The 20,557-nt window shown below is 31.8% G+C and overlaps 1 protein-coding gene across 2 annotated transcripts in view; it reads right to left on the reverse strand.

Moving 5' to 3' along the window:
• tzn (hydroxyacylglutathione hydrolase tenzing norgay) overlaps nucleotides 1-16,388 on the reverse strand; it is a 32,673-nt gene extending 16,285 nt beyond the window's left edge. Inside the window, exons 1-9 of one of the 2 annotated variants that reach the window (XM_080168901.1) lie at nucleotides 16,292-16,387; nucleotides 15,513-15,586; nucleotides 15,079-15,140; nucleotides 14,234-14,297; nucleotides 9,048-9,085; nucleotides 8,510-8,581; nucleotides 7,364-7,458; nucleotides 6,373-6,429; nucleotides 5,328-5,433 (exon numbers count right to left, since the gene is read on the reverse strand). In XM_080168901.1, the coding sequence (XP_080025027.1) occupies nucleotides 5,328-5,433; nucleotides 6,373-6,429; nucleotides 7,364-7,458; nucleotides 8,510-8,581; nucleotides 9,048-9,085; nucleotides 14,234-14,297; nucleotides 15,079-15,140; nucleotides 15,513-15,586; nucleotides 16,292-16,346 (623 nt within the window). In that variant the 5' untranslated portion in view covers nucleotides 16,347-16,387. Of the gene's footprint in view, nucleotides 1-5,327; nucleotides 5,434-6,372; nucleotides 6,430-7,363; nucleotides 7,459-8,509; nucleotides 8,582-9,047; nucleotides 9,086-14,233; nucleotides 14,298-15,078; nucleotides 15,141-15,512; nucleotides 15,587-16,291 lie in introns of both variants that reach the window. The other variant, XM_080168902.1, reaches the window with a different exon arrangement.
• Between the last annotated feature and the right edge of the window lie 4,169 nt (nucleotides 16,389-20,557).

Raw genomic sequence — 20,557 nt, forward strand, 5'->3', positions numbered from 1 at the left:
TGAAAAAAATATGAAAATCTTTAATAAAAAACTAACAAAAAATAATTTTCAATATTTTTTTTTGCTAAAAGATACAAACAACTTATATAAATACTATAAGCTTTAAAAAAATCACAATTTTCAAATTTAGACTTTCAATATAAAGATTTGTAGAAAAAACCTAACTACAAATTCTAACATATTTCTGATCAACATAGCAATAAAACGTCTTTTGCAAAATCTTTATCATCAAAAATAAATAGCACTTACTAAAGACTTTTTTTCATTTAAACTTATACTTTTCACATTATTTAACTTTAAAGATTGATTTTTTCTAAAAGAAAGGTTGCGTGATTTTTTTATTCATAATTAATTGCCTAATTTTGAGATTCAGATAAAAAACTTTACTACTTTATATTAATGGATAATCTTCTAGCAGCAGCTACGCCTCTAGAGGCAAATAGGGACCCTTAGGTTGGGGGGGAAGACGAACCCCCCCTTACAATTACAGTTTTTTTTAATGAAAAAGTTAAAAACATTTATATTGGAGAGTTAATTCTCTTGGGATAGTGGTGGTACCCTTCCTCAAAATAGTAATAAACCTTACCAGGACATATAAGAAGCTACCATGTAAAGGAGAACCATATTGGTTCAGTGGTTAGTGAGATCCCTTGGTGCACAAAGACTCACATAGAACGTGTTACTTTATTATAAAGATACATATATACACAGAAACTCTACAATCAGAGTATGTCTGTTTGTTCATCCGTCTGTATAAAAACATTACAGAATATATTATTTTAGAAAAAATTAGTTCTTACCCAACATTTAAAAAAAACTTTTTCTTTTACATACTAAAACTGAAAGTAGGGGAGGGGTCAACTTCCCCCCACTTATCAAGGGCCCCTAGATGCCTCTAGGGGCAAAACCGCTAGTGATAAAATAATTTTTATCTTGAATTATGATTAAAGTGTTCTTTTTCCATTTAATAAAATATAATTGTAATTATTGACCTCAAAGAATATCCAGAATTAGGTAATTGGATTTAACAAGGGAAAAAGACAACATCCATAATTAGTGAAGCTCTTAAGTTTAAAAGAATACAAATTAAGAAAATAGCAAGCGTAACATACAGATAAAAAAATTTTTTAATCAGAGCGAGATGGGACAATGGGCTGTTTATTAGACTAGTCCCCATAGTTTAATATAGGAATTTGTTATTCGTTGGCTTAACTACTTAGGGGACCTGTTGCGATTTTTGTTTGGTTGGATTATTAAATTAAGTGTTCAACATTTCAACCATTAACTGAAACATACATAAGCGTTATCCATGTATCATGTTTGGGAATGTAAATCAATTTAGCGGTCATTGTCTTATCCCTTTAGATCCCTGAATAGTAATTAACAGTGATCAATGGTTCTTTTTTTTCTATGTAGCTTCTTATTGGTTCTTGGAAGGTTTATAACTTATTTTGGGAGGGTACCTCCACCATCCTAGGAGAAATCAACCCCTAAAAAAGGACCCCATTTCACACACAAAAAATTACTTTTTCTTTTTAAGTCTAAAATAAAAATCTAGTTGTAGAATTCAATCACTTCTTCCCCTCTCAAGTGCCCCTAAAGGCCTCTAGGGGCGTAGCCGCTAGTACCAAATAAATATATTCTGTAATGTTTTTATACAGACGGATGAACAAACAGACATACTCTGATTGTAGAGTTTCTGTGTATATATGTATCTTTATAATAAAGTAACACGTTCTATGTGAGTCTTTGTGCACCAAGGGATCTCACTAACCACTGAACCAATATGGTTCTCCTTTACATGGTAGCTTCTTATATGTCCTGGTAAGGTTTATAACTATTTTAGGAAAGGGTACCACCACTATCCCAAGAGAATTAACTCTCCAAAATAAATGTTTTTGACTTATTCATTAAAAAAAAACTGTAATTGTAAGGGGGGTTCGACTTCCCCCACAACCCAAGGGCCTCATATGCCTCTAGAGGCGTAGCCGTTGCTAGAAGATTATCCATTAATATAAAGTAGTAAAGTTTTTTATCTGAATCTCAAAATTAGGCAATTAATTATGAATAAAAAAATCACGCAACCTTTCTTTTAGAAAAAATCAATCTTTAAAGTTAAATAATGTGAAAAGTATAAGTTTAAATGAAAAAAAGTCTTTAGTAAGTGCTATTTATTTTTGATGATAAAGATTTTGCAAAAGACGTTTTATTGCTATGTTGATCAGAAATATGTTAGAATTTGTTGTTAGGTTTTTTCTACAAATCTTTATATTGAAAGTCTAAATTTGAAAATTGTGATTTTTTTAAAGCTTATAGTATTTATATAAGTTGTTTATATCTTTTAGCAAAAAAAAATATTGAAAATTATTTTTTGTTTGTTTTTTATTAAAGATTTTCATATTTTTTTCAATTTTTTTTCAGAACTTTAAATTGAAAAAAAACTAAAAGACCCCGCTAAAATATTTTGTTTCCACCTGGAATCATCAAGGATTTATGTCTATTTTCACCCTACATAGGTCCCAGGGCTCGGCACTTACTTTTGTCTTGATTCAATTGTAGCCCACAGTGAGAAGTGTTAGAACTTCCCCCCCCCCCCATTTATAAAAAATTTTAACATTCACCCTAGGTAATTCAAACTATCCTTTCTGACTACTGCATCTGGGCCCTATTTTTAAAAGTGAGGCATTTCTATAATTAGGGTCGGTCCGTCCGTCCGTAACGGATAGCTTTTTTCGTTAATTTAGGCATGTTAGAATTGTCCTATCGATTTCAAACTTTGCATGGTGAATCCTTTAGTAGTTAGGTACGATTTAGAAAGCGTAGCAACTCTATAATCATTACCAGAATGTCCGTACGTCCATTTTAAACATGTTGATTTTTTTACTTTTTTGACAACAAATTTTAATGTGATCTAATCATCCGATTGATCTGATTTTTGGTATATTAATTCCTGGGACAACAAAGTATAATGTTATAAGCGAAGCAACTCTATAATCAAGTCCTAAAAATGTAAGTATGTCCATAAACATTATCCTGTATCTAGCAGTTTTTCAACAAATTTACTTTCAATTTAGGTTTGACTCTTATACATTTAAATTCTGATCATTCAGTTCTGACACTATACAAATGTTAATGTCCGTTTGTCCTACCATTTCAATGCTTCGCTTTTATGGATGTTGTCATCCTTGTTTCATTTGCAAATTGAATACATGTTTGCGGGAGATAATTTAAATTTCGTCTTGGTTACCGCAAAAAAATGCGGCACTGCTATGGCTGTAATAAAAAAAATCCAATTATTACATATGATTATATCGTATAAAATCAAATACGTAGGCTATTACATTAAAAATCTGTTATAAATTACAACAAATTAATATTATTATTTTTTTACCACTAGGAGTTATTTATGTAAATGTTATGGACATTTTAGCAGACAGATATAAATTTCAAATTCAGTAAGGTAAAATTTTCAGGGATATTAAAAATAAGTGTATAATTTATTTCATTTCAAAAGTTCATCTAATTAATTGTCAATAATCGCATTTCAATATAAAATATTTTTGATAGGCAATATATTAACCCTGAAAATTAAAAGTCGTTGTTGTTATTTTAATGATAAGGATTTTAATTTTTTTTAAAAACTTAAATATCTCTGAAGAAGGGGAAAGAAGGATTTAACTGTAAATGAAAACATGAAATATAGGCCTTAATTTTATCGCCACACTTTGCGGATTCTTGCGGAGAGGTGTGGATAGTATAATTCGCCTCTGCATTTGGGTGCACAGTAAACCCTAGGTAATAATATATATTATAGTTCCACGTGAGCATCATAGGCAAGATTCTGAATACTGTACTCGTGTCCACAGTAAACCCTAGGTAATAATAGATAGTTATGTCTGTTGATTATTAGGTTCCATTTGAGCACCATAGGCAAGATTCTGGAAACTGTACTCGTGTCCACAGTAAACCCTAGGCAATAATATATCTAATATAATGTCTTGTTATTTATCTAAAAAGTCTTAAGTGTGCTTTTTCAAGAAAGATAAAACCAGTGCCTGCCAAATTTCAAGCTTTCTTCATGAAAACCCTAGAAGAGCTTAATAAAATAGACGTGTCTAGCTTGGAAGGACTGATTAGAGAAGGAAGGAAGAGAGTAAGGAATAGTTGCATGAAGTACATTTTGTTGCACATAGCAACTAAAACGGACTGCTGGCAAAACTTTCAACTGGCTTTTTGCACACTTGCTAGGTTTTAGTGCGCGGGGCGCTAGTAAATTTTAGTAATGTAGGAAAATATATTTTTGCAACAATTTTAGAAAAATGGTCTCAAGCAAAAGTTACAAATAAACAGTCAAACATATAGAAGTTTTACATTACAATAATTAAACAATTAGACATCATTAAATAAGTTTTCATGCTGTTTTTGTAAAAAAAAAGCCAGCTATATAAATTGCATATATCACAAGAATACGATTTTCAAGTCTTAATATTATAAATCTACGTGGTAGAAAATTTAAATTCTTTCATAAATATGCCCTATAAATGTAGTTTAAACCATTAAACATTAAACAAGAAAAAATATGCAGTTCACTAAATTCAAGTATAAATGCATTTCGTGCAACTGCCGCTTTTTAATCTCCCTGTCTTAAACCATTTTTCCCTTTTTAACAAAACTACCAAAATCATTAAAATTATGAACGCGGAAATTTTTTTTTTCACTTCTTCCCTAAAACAAAATTTGGCCATATCGTTCCAATCATCCATAAAAACACACACATTCTACTACATTGGTAGATAGACATCCAATTACTGCAAAGAAATATTGAAAAATAATGTCTAATGATTTTAGCCGAAAAAAATTTAATCTGATGAAATAAATATTTATGTTATAGCACAACCTTGCAAAAGACTAGAACACTAGTGTCATATAACAGGAGAATGGACATATAAAAGTGTGACACACAAACATAAACCCATGGAGACACTTTTTAGAATCACTGTTTTTGAGGCCCTTAGGGCCATACAATCCAGTAACAGGATGTGTGTTTGTCTGTGTGTACCGTACGATCTCGCTAACCGCTGAACCGATCAGGTTCTCCTTCACAGGGTAGCTTCTAATAGGTCCTGGGAAGGTTTATAACTATTATGGGGGAGGGTACCATGCCCCATCCCCCCAAAAACACAAAAAATTGGGTTATCAAATTCAACTCCCCCTCATCAAGTCATCAAGTGCCCCTAGAGGCATCAAAGTGCGTAGCCGCTAGTTGATAAGAAAGTATTAAAACTATATGTGTTGTTTTTTTCAAGAATTAATAATAAAAGTTTTACTTAGTATCACCGGGCAAAGATCCAAGCTTCTCAATAAGCGCTGTGTACATTTGCTCAGCTGTTCCTTCAAAAAATCGTCCACACCCGCCAAGGAACAGGGTGTCTCCTAAATTAGATAAAAAATAATCCAGGAGCAACATGAGATCTTGAATTGTTGCATCTCTGAACTAAATATTTCTTAATGATGTGCATGATTATTTGGTCAGACGACCTTCAGATAATCAACCCTTTTATTGCACATCCTTTTTTCTGAAAGTCCAATCTGTGCATTTTTGGACCAAGAAATTCCCCATAATCTAAGTTTCTATGTCGCTCACTTGATACCTATAAGCAGTAGGATCTATTTTTTAACGTCTATAGTTATGACGCGGTTATGATCCGAATATATCACCTTCTCAACAACGCGAGGATGCGCAAGATGTTACGCCACAGTCGCCGGTCAATAAAAATCCTCTAAACTTTTCCTTCAATAACGATAATCTACCAAAGGATTAATTTTGTTTAATGTGCATGGTCCATATACATTATACATCAATACAAAAAGCATGAATTGAATAAGATTTTTTTTGATTAAGTTAAAAACATAATCATTTCCCTTTGTGATTGTGTTATATCCAACAGGGTTGGCAGGAAAATTCCAGGGCAGATTAAACCACATGGATTTTTCCGGTTTTAACCACCAACAAAAATCCATAGCAAAAGTCCACCTTGAAAAAATGCTGTTTTTGCCTCCAAAAGGGTCCTAAATTACTACTTTTTCTAAAGAAACTTCTTATTTTTTTTCTTAAAACGCCTGTACACTCAGTATAAAAACATCATAATTTACAACAACAAAAAACCGTTTCTTTCTAAAAATAAGTCTTTTTTTGTTATAAATTCTAATGTTTTTATACTGTGTGTTTTTTCCCCAATATTTACCTAACCAGTTAAAACCGGACTTTTCTAGAAAAAGCTGGATTTTTGCCAACACTGCCGGCATCCAAACTGACAGAAAATAACTGAATAGTTACAGAGTAGTTTTGCTGCTTGAAACATGGTTCTTAACCTGTAAAAACAACTTTCTCGTCCTTTTCAGAATCAGTGATGTAATAACAAATATGACCTAAAATAATAAATATAATATAGCAAGTTTAGATCAACAATCACTTTAATTGTATCAAAAGATAGCAAATGTAGGATCAATCCGATTACATTATTAGTTAGATAGTGTACAAACATATTGTGCTACGAAAGGAAAAAGGCGGAAGTTTGAACACTTAAAGGAAAGGAAAATTTTGCCCTGGAAGTTTAGGCTTGTAGTTATAGTTACAGGGGTGTATATTCTACATGGGATCCCCTGCTCAGGGGGGGGGGGGGAATAATAAATAAGTGGTTGGAGGGAAAAAAAATGTAAAAATTAAGAAAACTGAAAACATTTTTTCTATTTCCCCCCCTCCTTGGTGAAAAAAACTTTAAAAAATGTGTGGTAGGAGGGATAAAATAAATAAAATATAGAGTTTTTTAAATATTTTTCCATTTTCCCCCTACTTGATGAGAAAAAACTTGGGGGGGAAGAAAAATATAAAATTTTGTAGCAGGGGAAAAAAAATAAATCTTGTGCAGAATTTACACCCCTGTATAGTTATCAACCTAATTCTTTTTTGTAAAATCTCTTATATGATTGGATCTAAATATAAAACTTTGAAAATTGAATGTTGGCACTTTCCTTCAATTGGCTAGTGGGGCAAGCAAAACACCCCCAAAACACTTTAGAGAGAGAGAGAGAGAGAGAGAGAGAGAGAGAGAGAGAGAGAGAGAGAGAGAATGAGGACTAGGGGCTGTTTATTACAATATTCCCCAAATTTTTATGATAACGTTTTCTTAAAAACTTTGGGGACTTAAGTGAATTTTAATTAGTTGCTTCATTAAATTGAGTTTTCAAACGTTTCAACCACTAGTTTTAAGCTATGTACAAAAGGGATAGTTTTGTGTATGTACGCGGGATGTACATCAATTTATCGGCTATTGTCTTATCCCGTTAAATCACTGATATTTACCAGTTGTGTGACAGGGTGTTCCATAGCACTTGATGTTCAGGTTTCCAATTTTAGCAATATCACCGTCTTTCACAAAGTTCGTCACGCCGTCAATTCTAAAAAGAACAATTTTAGGATCTACTGCAGTTGACGGTAAAATATTGCTGGAAACGAATATTTCCAAAAATCTATGAATTTTAAAGGCTGCTAGCTGCCAAACGGCTGAACGTACAGATCATGCCCGCACACTGTTTTAAGCAGCATTAGAAGGCCTACAACTGAACTGAACTGCAGTAGATCCCAATTTTATAACATTAAAAGAGAAGATAATGCAAGAAAAAAAGCGAAGCTTTTCTATAATCTAAAACGTGCTGATTTTTTACTTTTTAGAAACAAATTTTTGTATGTTGAAATTATCCGATTCATCTGATTTTTTAATACTGATTCCTATTAAAACAAGGTATAATGTTAAAATCGAAGCATCTCTATAATCAAGTCCTAAAATTGTAAGTATATCATCAAACAGTATCTTCTATTTATGCAGTTTTCCAACAAAATTACTTACAATATTGTTCGTACTTATGCATCCATATTCTGCTTATTCAGTTCTGACAAACTACAAGTGTTAATGTTCGTTGGTACTTTCATTTCAGAGCTTCGCTTTTATGGTTGTTGTCATCCTTGTTCAATTTACAAATACAAAAAAAAAACATAAAATACTTATGTTAAATTTACTAGCATAAGGCATTTTTCCCAATTTCCTAATCTTATTGGAGTTGTGAAAATTGAACAGAAATTGATCCATAACTGATTCGGATTCCCGATGAATGTGAGCAAAAAGTTCGGATAAACCCGGATTCTTCTTATTATTTTGGGTTCAGAAAATGTTGATTTTGATGGAAACGGCTGGGAGCAGCCAAGAGTATGATGTGTAGATAGGGCTTGTGAAGTTTCTTTGTGAAATTAGCCAAACAAAAACCGGACAAACTGTACAGCTGCCAGCCGTTAGTTTTTAACTTCTTGTTCGATTTAGGGAAAACAGATCTACCAAGGATTACTCGTGCCAAGTTTCTTAACGGAATTTCGATTCTAAGCATCATTTTTGAACTTATTTCGAGAAGATTACATTACATACCCCCCCCCCCCCCCTTTGTTAATTTGTTTCACCTGTCATCACCACCAAGAACAGCCAAACCTGGAACTTTCTGGAGTAGGTCTTTGTTGCCACCTGCATGATCCCTTGAAAATAACTCATTAAACAAGAACGAACCTCCCCTAGGGTACTTTTAGTCTTATTTTGCTTCTATTATTTACTGAGAAGTTGAGATACCCCACCCAGGAAAATCCCACAGAATCCTCCCGCTCTCCCAACCCTTTACAGAACTGGGGTGCTTTGTCACAAAGTCCCCGTTGAGCACTAAAACCCATCCCCTTTATTTTCAAAATAAATTGAGCACAAGGGAGAGGAGGTTTTAGTTTTTCCCTATGTCTAAATTAAAGGTTAATAACATTTTTTCTCATTAAAAACTTAGAGAACTTTTAAATTTTGAATGGTTAGTTCAGAATTTCTTTATCTAAAATTCCAATAACAATTTTATTTTATGAAAGGGTAATTATGTTGATCAATATCATCATTAGGAATGTTATTTAAATTTTCCCTGAATGGTGAGGGCAATGCCGCTATCTATTTTTTAATTACACTTACCAATGATGATGAGTGGTAAGGATAGTTGTCAGTTTTACCTACAAAAATATAAACAGGGCGACCACTCCAAAACAAAAAAAATATAGTATTTTTATAGTATATATTTTTAATCCATATAGTATATATAGTATATTTTTTAAAACTCATATAGTATGATATAGTATCGGATTTAGAATTATTAAGTAATACATAGTATATACATCATCAATAATAACTCAAAGCATAGCTGTTATCAAAGCAATTTCACATATAAGGGACTTACTCTGTGATTATTAGGCTAGGTATTAATGTGAGACTATAGGTTATTTAGAATAAAAGTCTACTTTTGGTTAGTATTTCACATACATATATTTAATCATTTTTTGGATAGGTCTTAGGTTCAGGTGCTGCAGGCTATCTGGAAGGTGGTTTCTGGACAAGTAAAAAAATATAAATTTCTGTTTGAAGAGTTAGAGATCAACTTATAAAACAAAATATGCATCTTTTTGGATGTTATTCACATAAATGAAGAAAAAAATTAAAATAGGCCTCCAAGTTCTGGTCTTGCAGGCCTCCAGGTCCACTCTAGACAGGTTAGATATTTTTTTTATTTGAAGAGTTAGAGGTCAACTAATAAAACAGAATATGCATCTTTAAATGCTATTAACATATCTGATGAAAAAATTAAAATTGGCCTCCAAGTTCTGGTCCTATAGGCCTCCATGTCATTGTCCACTCTGGACAGGTAAAAAATTCAAATTTCTTATTTGAAGAGTTAGAGGTCAACTTACAAAAAAGAATATGCATCTTTTTAGATTAACATTACATAACTGAAGAAAAAAATTAAAATCGACCTCTAAGTTCTGGTCCTGCAGACTCTGGACAGGTAAAAATCAAACTTCCCTCAATTGAAAAGTTAATGGTATACCTATTTGTTAAACAAAATGAGCTTATATTTGGATGTTCTTTATACAGTGTGTTTTTTTTATGAGAACTTTTTTGAAAGCAATTTTACCCCACTTATAGTTATCAGAATTTAATGATTAATGGCTTATTTTCTTCGTTTTTAAGGCAATTAATAGAACAACAAAAAAATATTTCAGTTTTTATTTAAAAAGTACAGTAAAATCTAAAATTAAAAACTTAGGTGTCAACATCTAAAAATGATTTTAGCGCATTTTTCTTATGCTCAAATAATCAACCTTTAGCAAGAATGGCTGCTAAACACTTCAAAGTTGAGATATAGAGCTAAAAATGTATACAGATACTATTAGGGACATGTACTAGAACATATCAAAGTTTAAAGGTCATATCTCAACCAGGGAGGGAGTACTGGCCCCCCAAAGTCGACTACAGAAAATCCATTTTTATATGTTGACACCTAAGTTTTGAAATTTAGATTTTACTGTACTTTTTAAAACAAAACTGAAATGTTTTTTTGTTGTTCTATTAATTGCCTTAAAAAACAAAGAAAATAAGCCTTTAATCATTAAATTCTGATAACTATAAGTGGGGTAAAATTGCTTTCAAAAAAGTTCTCATAAAAAAAAACACACTGTATATTTGAAGGAAAAAATAAAATTGGCCTTCAGGTTTAAGAGCTACAGGCCTCCAGGTGGATTCTGTACACGAATAAAATAAAAATCTTAAGTTTAAGGAGTTTATTAAACAACATAAGCACCTTTATAGATGCTATTTATATGTTTAAAGAAAAAATGACAACCGACCTCCAGGTTTTGATGCTGCAGGCCTCCATGTGGACTCTGGACAGGTAAAAAACAAAATTTCTTATTTATGTAGTTAGAGGTTAGTTTATAAAACACCATAAGCATCTTTTTAGATGTTATTTACATATCTAAAGAAAAAATACAATTGACCTCCAGGTCCAGGTGCTGCAGGCTTCCATGTAGACTCTGTCCAGAGATAACCTGGAGGCCTGAACTTGAACTCTTCAAATAAGAAATTTGAGTCTTTTACCTGTCCTGAATGAACCTGAACTTGGAAAACGATATGTTAATATTATCCAAGTGAATGCATATTCTGTTATATAAATAGACCCGTAACTCTTCATATAAGAAATTTGATTGTTTACCTGTTCAGAGTGGAACTGGAGGCCTGCAGGGCTTGACCCTGGGGGCTAATTTTCAATTTTTTTTCAGATATGTTAATAACATCCAAAAAGATGCATATTCTGTTTTATAGGTTGACCTCTAACTCTTCAACAAAAACTTAGAGACGGATTTATATATTTTCTTCAGATATGTTAATAAGATCCAAAAAAATACATATTCTGTTTAATAAGTTGACCTCTAACTCCTAAAATAAGAAATTTGATTTTTTACCTGTCCAGAGTGGAACTGGAGGCCTGCAGGGCTTGACCCTGGGGGCTAATTTTCAATTTTTTTCAGATATGTTAATAACATCCAAAAAGATGCATATTCTGTTTTATAGGTTGACCTCTAACTCTTCAAACAAAAAATTTAAATTTTTACCAGTCCAGAGTGGACCTGGTGGCCTGCAGGACCAGAAATTGGAGGCCAATTTTAATTTTTTTCTTCAGATATGTTAATAACATCCTGAAAGATGCATATTCTGTTTAATAAGTTGATCTCTAAATCTTACAATTTTTTACCTGTCCAGAAACCACCTTTTAGCCTGCAGCACCTGAACCTGGAAACTTATCCAAAAAAAAATTATTAATTATAAGTGAACTTCTACCCAAAAGTAAACTCTTATCCGCTATAACCTATAGTCTCACATTGATACCTAGCCTAATAATCACGTAGTAAGCGAATGTGGTAAAACTTCCCCCTTACTCTTAAGTTGATTCTATGAAAAATAACTGATATTTAAATCAAAAATATATTTTAAAGGATATTCTTTATCTCTTTTTTACTGTACCTAGAACTTTATGCATTTTTGTCGTATCACAGTATCTTTTGAGCCCACCGCAGGGGCTAGAAATAGATGAAGACCTACTGTGAAAATAAGACAAAACGCTCTCTAAGAGGCGTTGTCACAAAACTGACAATATTCGTTTTTTGTTATATAAATGTAATATTAGGGTACTCTGTGTTTTTTTCGGTTTTTTGAACCTGCAAATCGTAAAAATTATTTTTTTTAAATGGGACCAAGACCAGTAGAAATATCTCGGAAAAGTCGATCAGGTCCTAAAAGGACGTAAACCTAGGACTTTGGGAAGTTTGTCAAAATTGATCTCTAAAACGGCACCGACTTCGCCCCGCCTTGAGGCGAAGTCGGTAGGGCACTTTCAAGCTTCGAAAAATCGATGACGTATTGATTTTATTACAGCATGCCCAAAAGGTAAAAGTTGCTAAATGTAATAAAGAGTATGCACAAAAATTTTTATTAAGATAAATCAATTTTTTCTACCAAAATAAATAATTTTTCCGAAGTACGCGAAATTTGACTTTTTTTTCGAAAATTTTTTTGATAAAAAACATAAAAATACTACTAGAAAAAATAACTTTTTATGACTTTTAAGGCTTGATCCTTAAAATTCAGGCAATTTTGAATAGATTTGGCCAAAAAAAAAATTAGTTCTATTAGCAAAATTTCCTAAAAAAAATCAAGTTGAAAAAAAAAAGAAAAGTTTGGCAAAATCTGTGGTCGATTTTCCAGCTTCAAAAAACCTATGACATATTGATTTAATTACAGCATGCCCTAAAGGTTAAAGTTGCTAAATGTAATAAAGAGCATTCACAAAAAAATTTATAAAGATCGGACAATTTTTTCTACAAAAAAAATAAATTTTTTCAAAGTACGAGAAATTTGACTTTTTTTCTCGAAAATTTCACTTTTTTATATAAAATTGAAAAAGTTAGTATAAAAAGTGAAAAAACCGAATTCGCCCCGCTTCACTTTTAGTCGATTTAAGAAAAAACTATACAAGCTTTTTTAAAGTTTTAAACGGAAATGGATAGCCCATTAGATTCTTAATAAGTCCCCTGAAGACGTCTAAGCTCTAGCTCTTAGCAGTTTTTGTCCAACTTACCGTTTTTCCGACAGAAGCAAAAAAATCGAAAAAAAATTTTTTTGACGTCTGACTTTGAGACCCAATAAGTACCCTAAAAATTCATCTCAAAAAAATTTCATTTCATACTTTTTTGTAGGCAATTTAATAAGGAACAAATTTGATTTAATGTTTTTTTCTGTCAGTCGATTAGAACATGGAGAAAATGTCATTTAATGAAGGTGGTCAAAAAAATACCGACTTCACCTCAAAACCGAGATCGCCCCGCTTTACCCTATATAGTATATATAGTAAATTTTGGTCAAGTAAAGGTAATAATATATAGTATATATAGTAAATTTTGGTCATATAGTATGATATAGTATCCAAATTCATCCTATATAGTATAAATAGTATATATAGTATGCAGTGGTCGCCCTGTATAAAAATACAATTTATAAAATAAAGTAGGTAGGTACCTACGATTACATCATTTTGAAGCGGGCGGGCGGTTTTGGCGGGCGTTTTTTGGGCGGGCCGTTTTTGGGCCGCCCTCCGTTTTGGGGGCTAGAAAAGGGACGTTGCCGTTCCTGCAACTGTCAGAAATACAGTGGATGTATTTTTGTCAAAATTGTTTGTCTGGATGTAAATTCGACAGTAATTTGCCATATATCGTAGGTACCCTGACAAATATACATCTAACACAGGCAATTAAACATTCAAAATTGTCAATTAGAAAAAGGTGGGGGGGGGGGGGGGCTACTTTTTGGGTGATATTAACTATTATTTAAAATAGTAAGCTTTTTTATGTAACTAGAGAAGGATATCGCTATGGTTCTCCTTTCCAGTGCAGCTTTTATAGGTTCAGAGATGGTTTTAGTCTATTTTATATCCTATTTATATGCTTTTTATGACATATTTCCAAAACGGCGCCCAAAACCCTCTTGGGCAATTGGGCGGCCCGTTATATAAAAAAATGCCCAATATTACAACCCTGTTTTGAAGTGAAGTATAAGAAGAAAAATCTAAACGGGATCAAGCACGCAAGTGTAAGAGGACTTAATGAACTTTACAGACAAAATTGCAAAATAGATGAAATGTCTTTGATAATATGTGAAAAATTAATGTTTAATAGGGTTGAATAACTGCTTGAGAAAAACAAAAATTCATTTAAGAAATACTAAAATTAAGACTAAGTTATAAAGTAGGTATGCACTTAAACTTTAGCCCTTACTTGTTCATCTAGGACAGCTTGTATTACAGTGTCGGGCGCAACAGGATCAACTATGGCAGCTTCTCTAAAAAAATTTAAAGTCTTAGAGCGTTTTTTTTCAGTATAGCTTCCAAACCGCTTAATATCCACTGGATTAGAACCGGTTCTCAGCAATATTAAAAAATCAGGTATTGCATCGTATTACAGACAATTTTCAACGAATATTAAAATAGAACAAAACTGGTTTTATTCTTATAATTTTCCATTTTTATATCCGCGGAAAGCTGTCTATAATATGATGCAATAAATAGATTTTATTGTCCCTTTAAAATTCAATCCAAAGCAATTTTCGCAAAGATTCTGGTTGTGATACTTGACCTTAAATTGACGTCCATGGTTAATAATACTGTAGGGTGATTTCCGGGACAATGAAGCACAATTTTAAAAGTAAAACATATTTATACGACTCAAAGAGTAAGTTAGTTTATTTATGAATTTTGTTAATAATGGACAATTTTAATAAATCATAAGTGGATTCTTAATAAACTTTTAGGCTCACTGCCTCACTAAAATTAGTGAGACTCGCTAAAAACTTTGTGAAAAATCCTCCAAACTAGCATTAAAAATCTGCAAAAAATTAAACAAAATCTTAAGTTAATAACCCTTTTATGATTTTATTTAATTTTTGTAGATTTTTTATGCGATTTTGGAGGAGATTTAATAAAATCTTTTTTTATGCGATTTTGGAGGAGATTTAATAAAATCTTTTAGCGAGCCTCACTAATTATAGTGTGGCAGTGAACCAAAAAGTTTTTACAAAGACTCCAGCTCAGCATTTGAATAATATTGAAAAATAAAACAATTACCTTGATTTTTCATCAATAAGCAGGTACATGTAGTTATCAGAAAGGGCGGGCAGGATTTTAATCTGAAACAAGTTTTCATGAAAACAAACACATTTAAAAATAGATCACTGTCCTATATATCTATAATACAAAGTAGAATGATGTCTGTCCGTTCGTCCGTGCTCTCCCTATTATTTTTTTCCGTAATGCTTCGAAACTGATTCGATTAATATCTAATAGATTAGATCCGGTTCTCAGTCATACTAAAAAATCATGTACTGTATTAAAGACAATTTTCCACGAATATCAAATAAATCACAAAATTCAAACCAGTTTGTTAGCCCGAAACCTCGGCCCCTCTCGAAGCAACAAAACTTGTTTTAATCTACTCATTTTTTATTTTAATATCCACGGCAAGCTGTATGTAATACGATGCGATAAATATCCATTGTTACCTGCATGTTTCGTCCTGCAGTGATGGCTTGAGCACTGTGAGTTCCACGGATTCCAACTTTTAATAACTTCTCAACTAAAATACAGTGTCTTTATAATAAAGTAACAGGATGTGTGTCTGCCTGTCTCTTTGTACTGAAGTATCTCGCTAACCGCTATGGTTCTCCTTTACAGTGAAGTTTTTTATAGGTCCTAAGATAGCCCCTAGATGCTAGGGGAGCAGCCGCTATTATTATATAAAATAGTAAGGATATTTTTGCTGCTGAACCGATTGGGTTCTGAATTTTGGGTAAGCTCCAAATAGGTCCTGGGATGGCTTTATGCTATATTATTTTCAGATTAATGTCTTAGGATGGTTTTAAGCTATTTTCTAGTCCCCCTCTACCCGTTCCAATACAGAGATTCCAGATGCTAGTGGCTTATGTTACATTGTAAAGCTGGGTGGGAGGGACTGTTAATTAAACTATCATCCAAATATTTACAAACAAGTTCGCTTATTTGTTGGCTTAAAAGTTTTTGAACTTTTATTAACGATTGGTTGGTTTAAACTCACTATGTCTAAATTTTTATACCAATAATTTTTATCTATAACAAGAAAAATTAGGTCTGTAATGATAAGGATGTCTGTCTGTATGTACGCAACCTAACTTTTTCTTTTTAAAATTAAGTGAAGAGTCAAATTACCACCCCCCCCCCCCACTTCAAGTGCTCCTAGAGGCCTTTAGGACCCTAGCTGCTATTGTTCTAATTTATGGAAAGTTTTACTACAACATATACTCACCTCTGAAATAAGCTGCTACAACACCATTGGGTATTAATCTCTGCCAACCTCCCATAACATTACAAATATTCTGAAAAATAATCTCATTAAAGGGACTGTGAACGTAAATTTTTCTCATCTTAATATCAAATCTTAACATTATCTCATTCATAATATCTCACAGATAGAGCAAAACGCGCTTTTGTTTGCTTAAAAAACGGCTTTTTCCGACGATTTTTATAAGGTAACGGGAAAGGAAGAAATTTTCCGTATTATATAAAATGGGCATTAAATTGCTTTTTTCTCCCATTATAGCTAAAATTAAACTTTTTCACATAGTTCTTGATTTTTCCTAATGGTTAAGCTGACTTTTAACATAATCCTTGCTTTAAACCAATGTATAGTTACTGAAAAAGGATTCTTACCTTTAGAATAGAAAATATTAAAGAGACCACGATTTTGATTATTTAGATACGTTTTATTTGTTAATTTAGTTACGTTTTAATAAACATTAAGTAACATTAATTTTACATTAACTTTAGCTAATTAGACATTAAGATTGTTCTAAAAGAATGCTTTAAGGAGTCTGAAAGTATAATAAATCAGTAATAATTAAATATTATACAATCCTTAAAAGCATAAAGATCACAAAGTAAATTACTAATCACAATAAGAACATATTTATAATCATTACAATTCAGCTATAGACCTTTCACATTAGAACTCAGATGACAAATTGAATGTATGTAAATGTGAACAAAGATCAGCTGATGGAAAAACATGGTACGTGTACATAAATATAAAGTCAAATGTCGTCTTTTGTGTTGGAATAACATTATAATGAATTATTATATTAAACAAATATAATTTTGTTACACTCCCGCAACAAAGATTTCAACACAATAGCGTACATTCCCTTTAAGCAGTTAGGTTATTTAATAAAACCCATACTGTTAATAACACAAATTACAAATATGTACTTTTACAGTTAGGTTATCATAAAACCTCTACTGAAAATAAAATTTGTCATAATTATGTTACTTAGTTAGGTTGTAATAAAACCTGTACTATAATAACATTAAATAACTCATTTTTGCAGTTAGATTTAAAATAAAACCTCTACTGACAAATAGATAGAAATACATTTTTATGGTTATATTGTTTGAAAAAACCTGTACCATAATAATAATAGTGTGAATAACTTAGGAGATTTTCAGTTAGGTATGGAATTCTACCTCTACTGATAAAATTCTCTCAAAATTGTTGAAATACTTTCTGTATCAATCCTCACAATTCATAAAAATAGAATTTTTTAAATAAGGTAATCCTCACAAAATATTTAATGAAACCTTTAACACAATAATTGAATATTATTACAATGAAATTAAAATCACAAAATATAAGTTGATAGGTATTGAAATAAAGTAGATATTTTTTGCAGAATGCAACCAGATGGTGACAAACAAGACTTTAATCATCTTGATCCTTGAAATCTTTACATACATACTCTCTGTCCTACATAAGGCTTAAACCCAGGAATGTATTTTTCCAAGCCTTTTAGGATTTCAGAGTCTGGTGGTTTTCCATGTGAATTGGTTAGACAAAACAATACAGAATAACATGGTCTTTCAGGATTAATCTTATTCATAAATTTACACCCTTTGCATAATAAAATCTTTGGAACAGATTTAATATTTATACATTTACCACCATGACATGAGAGAGATGATTGGAGACAAACAGCACAATGTTTATATATGAAATCCTTCCTATGCTTAACTCTTTCCTGTGTTGAAAGATTGAGGAATTTGGAACACTCATTTACACTGTGATTGTGTCCAGAAATAACACAAGGAAATGATCTCTCACCAGCAATTGGCTGCTTTGGTATGTTAACAGACTTTATCCTTTTGTGATAGGAGATACATGACTCCTCGTCACAATTAGAATACTTTGAAGCAGAATTATCATGCTTTAAAATACGATCATAAATTTTGAACTGAAATCTTACTGTATTCAACAGAACATTAAATGCTATTCTGCCTTTAACATGAATAGAATCCTCTTTAATCATATCCATCTGCTTAAAGAATTTTTTCTTTGCATCAAGAGGCATAAGTTGTAAGAGTTTAAGAAGAAACTCATGTGAGAATATACACATCTCAAAATCCTTTAAAAATTCAGAAGTAGAATCTAGGTATGAATTTATTGTTTCAAGAACTGCTTGAAACTTCCTGTAGTATATAACTGAAACAGCAGGATTAGCATGACTGTCAGGTAAATTTAGATCATGTAAAGGTTGGACAAGATTCATCAAAATAGGTTTAGGATCTCCATATTTGTGAATCATGTAAGATTTGATAGCTTTATAATCATGCCTGTATCTTGTGACTTCTTCTTGATGAGTTTTAACAAGATACTTGGAATACAAAAAGTCAGCTTTTTCAGCAGAATAATCAAAGTCAAAAGTTAAAGCCTCAAATTCATGAAAGAATCTATAAATGTCAATATTAGGATCTGTAGAGAATTTACTCAAATTACCATACAATTTTTGGCATTGAGATTTCTTGAAGAGTTCCTTAGACATGAAGAGATGTCTAATATCAATAGTCCAATCAATTGCATTCTTTACTACTTCAGCAGCAGATAGAGCTAACTTAGCATCATGAAATTTGAAAGTGATGTAGTCTCTAAGAGAATGCTGCAGTGAAGATATTTGCCTATCTACAACAGGAACATGGCCATTGTGCAAATAGACCAAATAAGAATGAGACAAATCCTTACTAGGAGTAGCAATTAAAATCTTGGAAAGAGAATGCATCTCATCATTCAGAACTTTATCAACAATATCAACCTTCTTTTTTTCATTATCCAGAGTTGGATTGTCAGTTGGAATGATGTTTTCAATATGACCAGAACAAGAACTACTGTCTACAGAGAATGAAGACTGATCCTGAACTTTAGGTATAGAATAAGAAACATTACAGCAAGAAATTGCAGAATCCAAACCTTCAAACTTGGCAATATAATCATGAAGCTCATGTGAGTTTTGTATTATATTGGTAGGAATGACATTTACCTCTAAGGAATCAACTGCATTACTGCTATCACTGTCAGCTGAAACATCAAGCTGAGTTTTCTTAGTAAGAGAGAGAAAAAGATGATTAGGACAGTTAACTAGCCACTCAAGTTTACTTTCCTCAATCTGAAGAATTAAAGCACAACATTTATTAATATGTGTAATAGATTTCATATTGAATGCTAATGCTTGAGCTAAATGTAACCTTACATTTAAATCTTGGTAGCACAGAAAATGGCTATTCAAATGAGAAGAATTTGAATAAACACTGCCATATATTTCTAGTCTAGAAATCAGTTTTTCAGCATTGGCAAGAAACAAGTCCAATTCAGTAATAGTACAATTATCATTCAAGTCTGGAAGTGAAAGGTCAGAACTTGAAGCACCTGAATTACTCAATGAACATGTGCTGCTATAACCTGATTCAGATTCTTCAGGTATTAAGGGTAAAAAACTCAAATTTTTATATGACAACATGATTCAGTTATGATTATGCTTGAATAGGCAATTATTGAGAATGAAGATTCAGAATTAAATATTCAACAAAAACTGAACGAAGTATTTGATTAGGTAGTACAAGACTCCTTTATCAAAATACTTTGTGCCACAAAATTTCTTGCAAGTTAATTGTAATCTGTACTGATAAAACAGAACTCTCCTTAAAAAGACAAAGAAAACAAGAAAAGAAAGTTTTGTATCTGATACACACAAACTTTAACTCAATACAAAATAGTTAATCATACACACTAGTAGTGTACACTTAAATTATGATAGTGAATGATTTTAGGAATATATGTAATAACTTGGTAAGAAAAATGAGTATGAATGGATTTTTCCTTTCTCAGATATTCTTAATGTCAGAAATTACAATGACAAGGATGACAACATCCATAAGTAGTATGAAAGTAAATGTTTAAAGATAAACAATTACAATATTTCATAAAGTTTTTATTACATAGCTAATTCTTGTAAACATACAAGTCAGAAAATATTTCAGCCTTTGATTTTGTCACAACAATTGATTAGGGAGACACGCCCCTTATAAGAAGGCTCCACCCCTAGAAATTAGGTAAATAGACTTGAAGAGCTCCACACTTAAGAAATAAAGAGGGAGAAGAAATGCTATGCCTTTTATCTATATTGGGTTGGAAATTTTATGATATTACCAAACTATTTGGTCTTTGCCTAACAAAGCAAACAATAAATAA

This window comes from Acartia tonsa, chromosome 8, assembly GCF_053477335.1.
Source record: "Acartia tonsa isolate MP-2025a chromosome 8, ASM5347733v1, whole genome shotgun sequence".
Lineage (NCBI taxonomy): Eukaryota > Metazoa > Arthropoda > Copepoda > Calanoida > Acartiidae > Acartia > Acartia tonsa.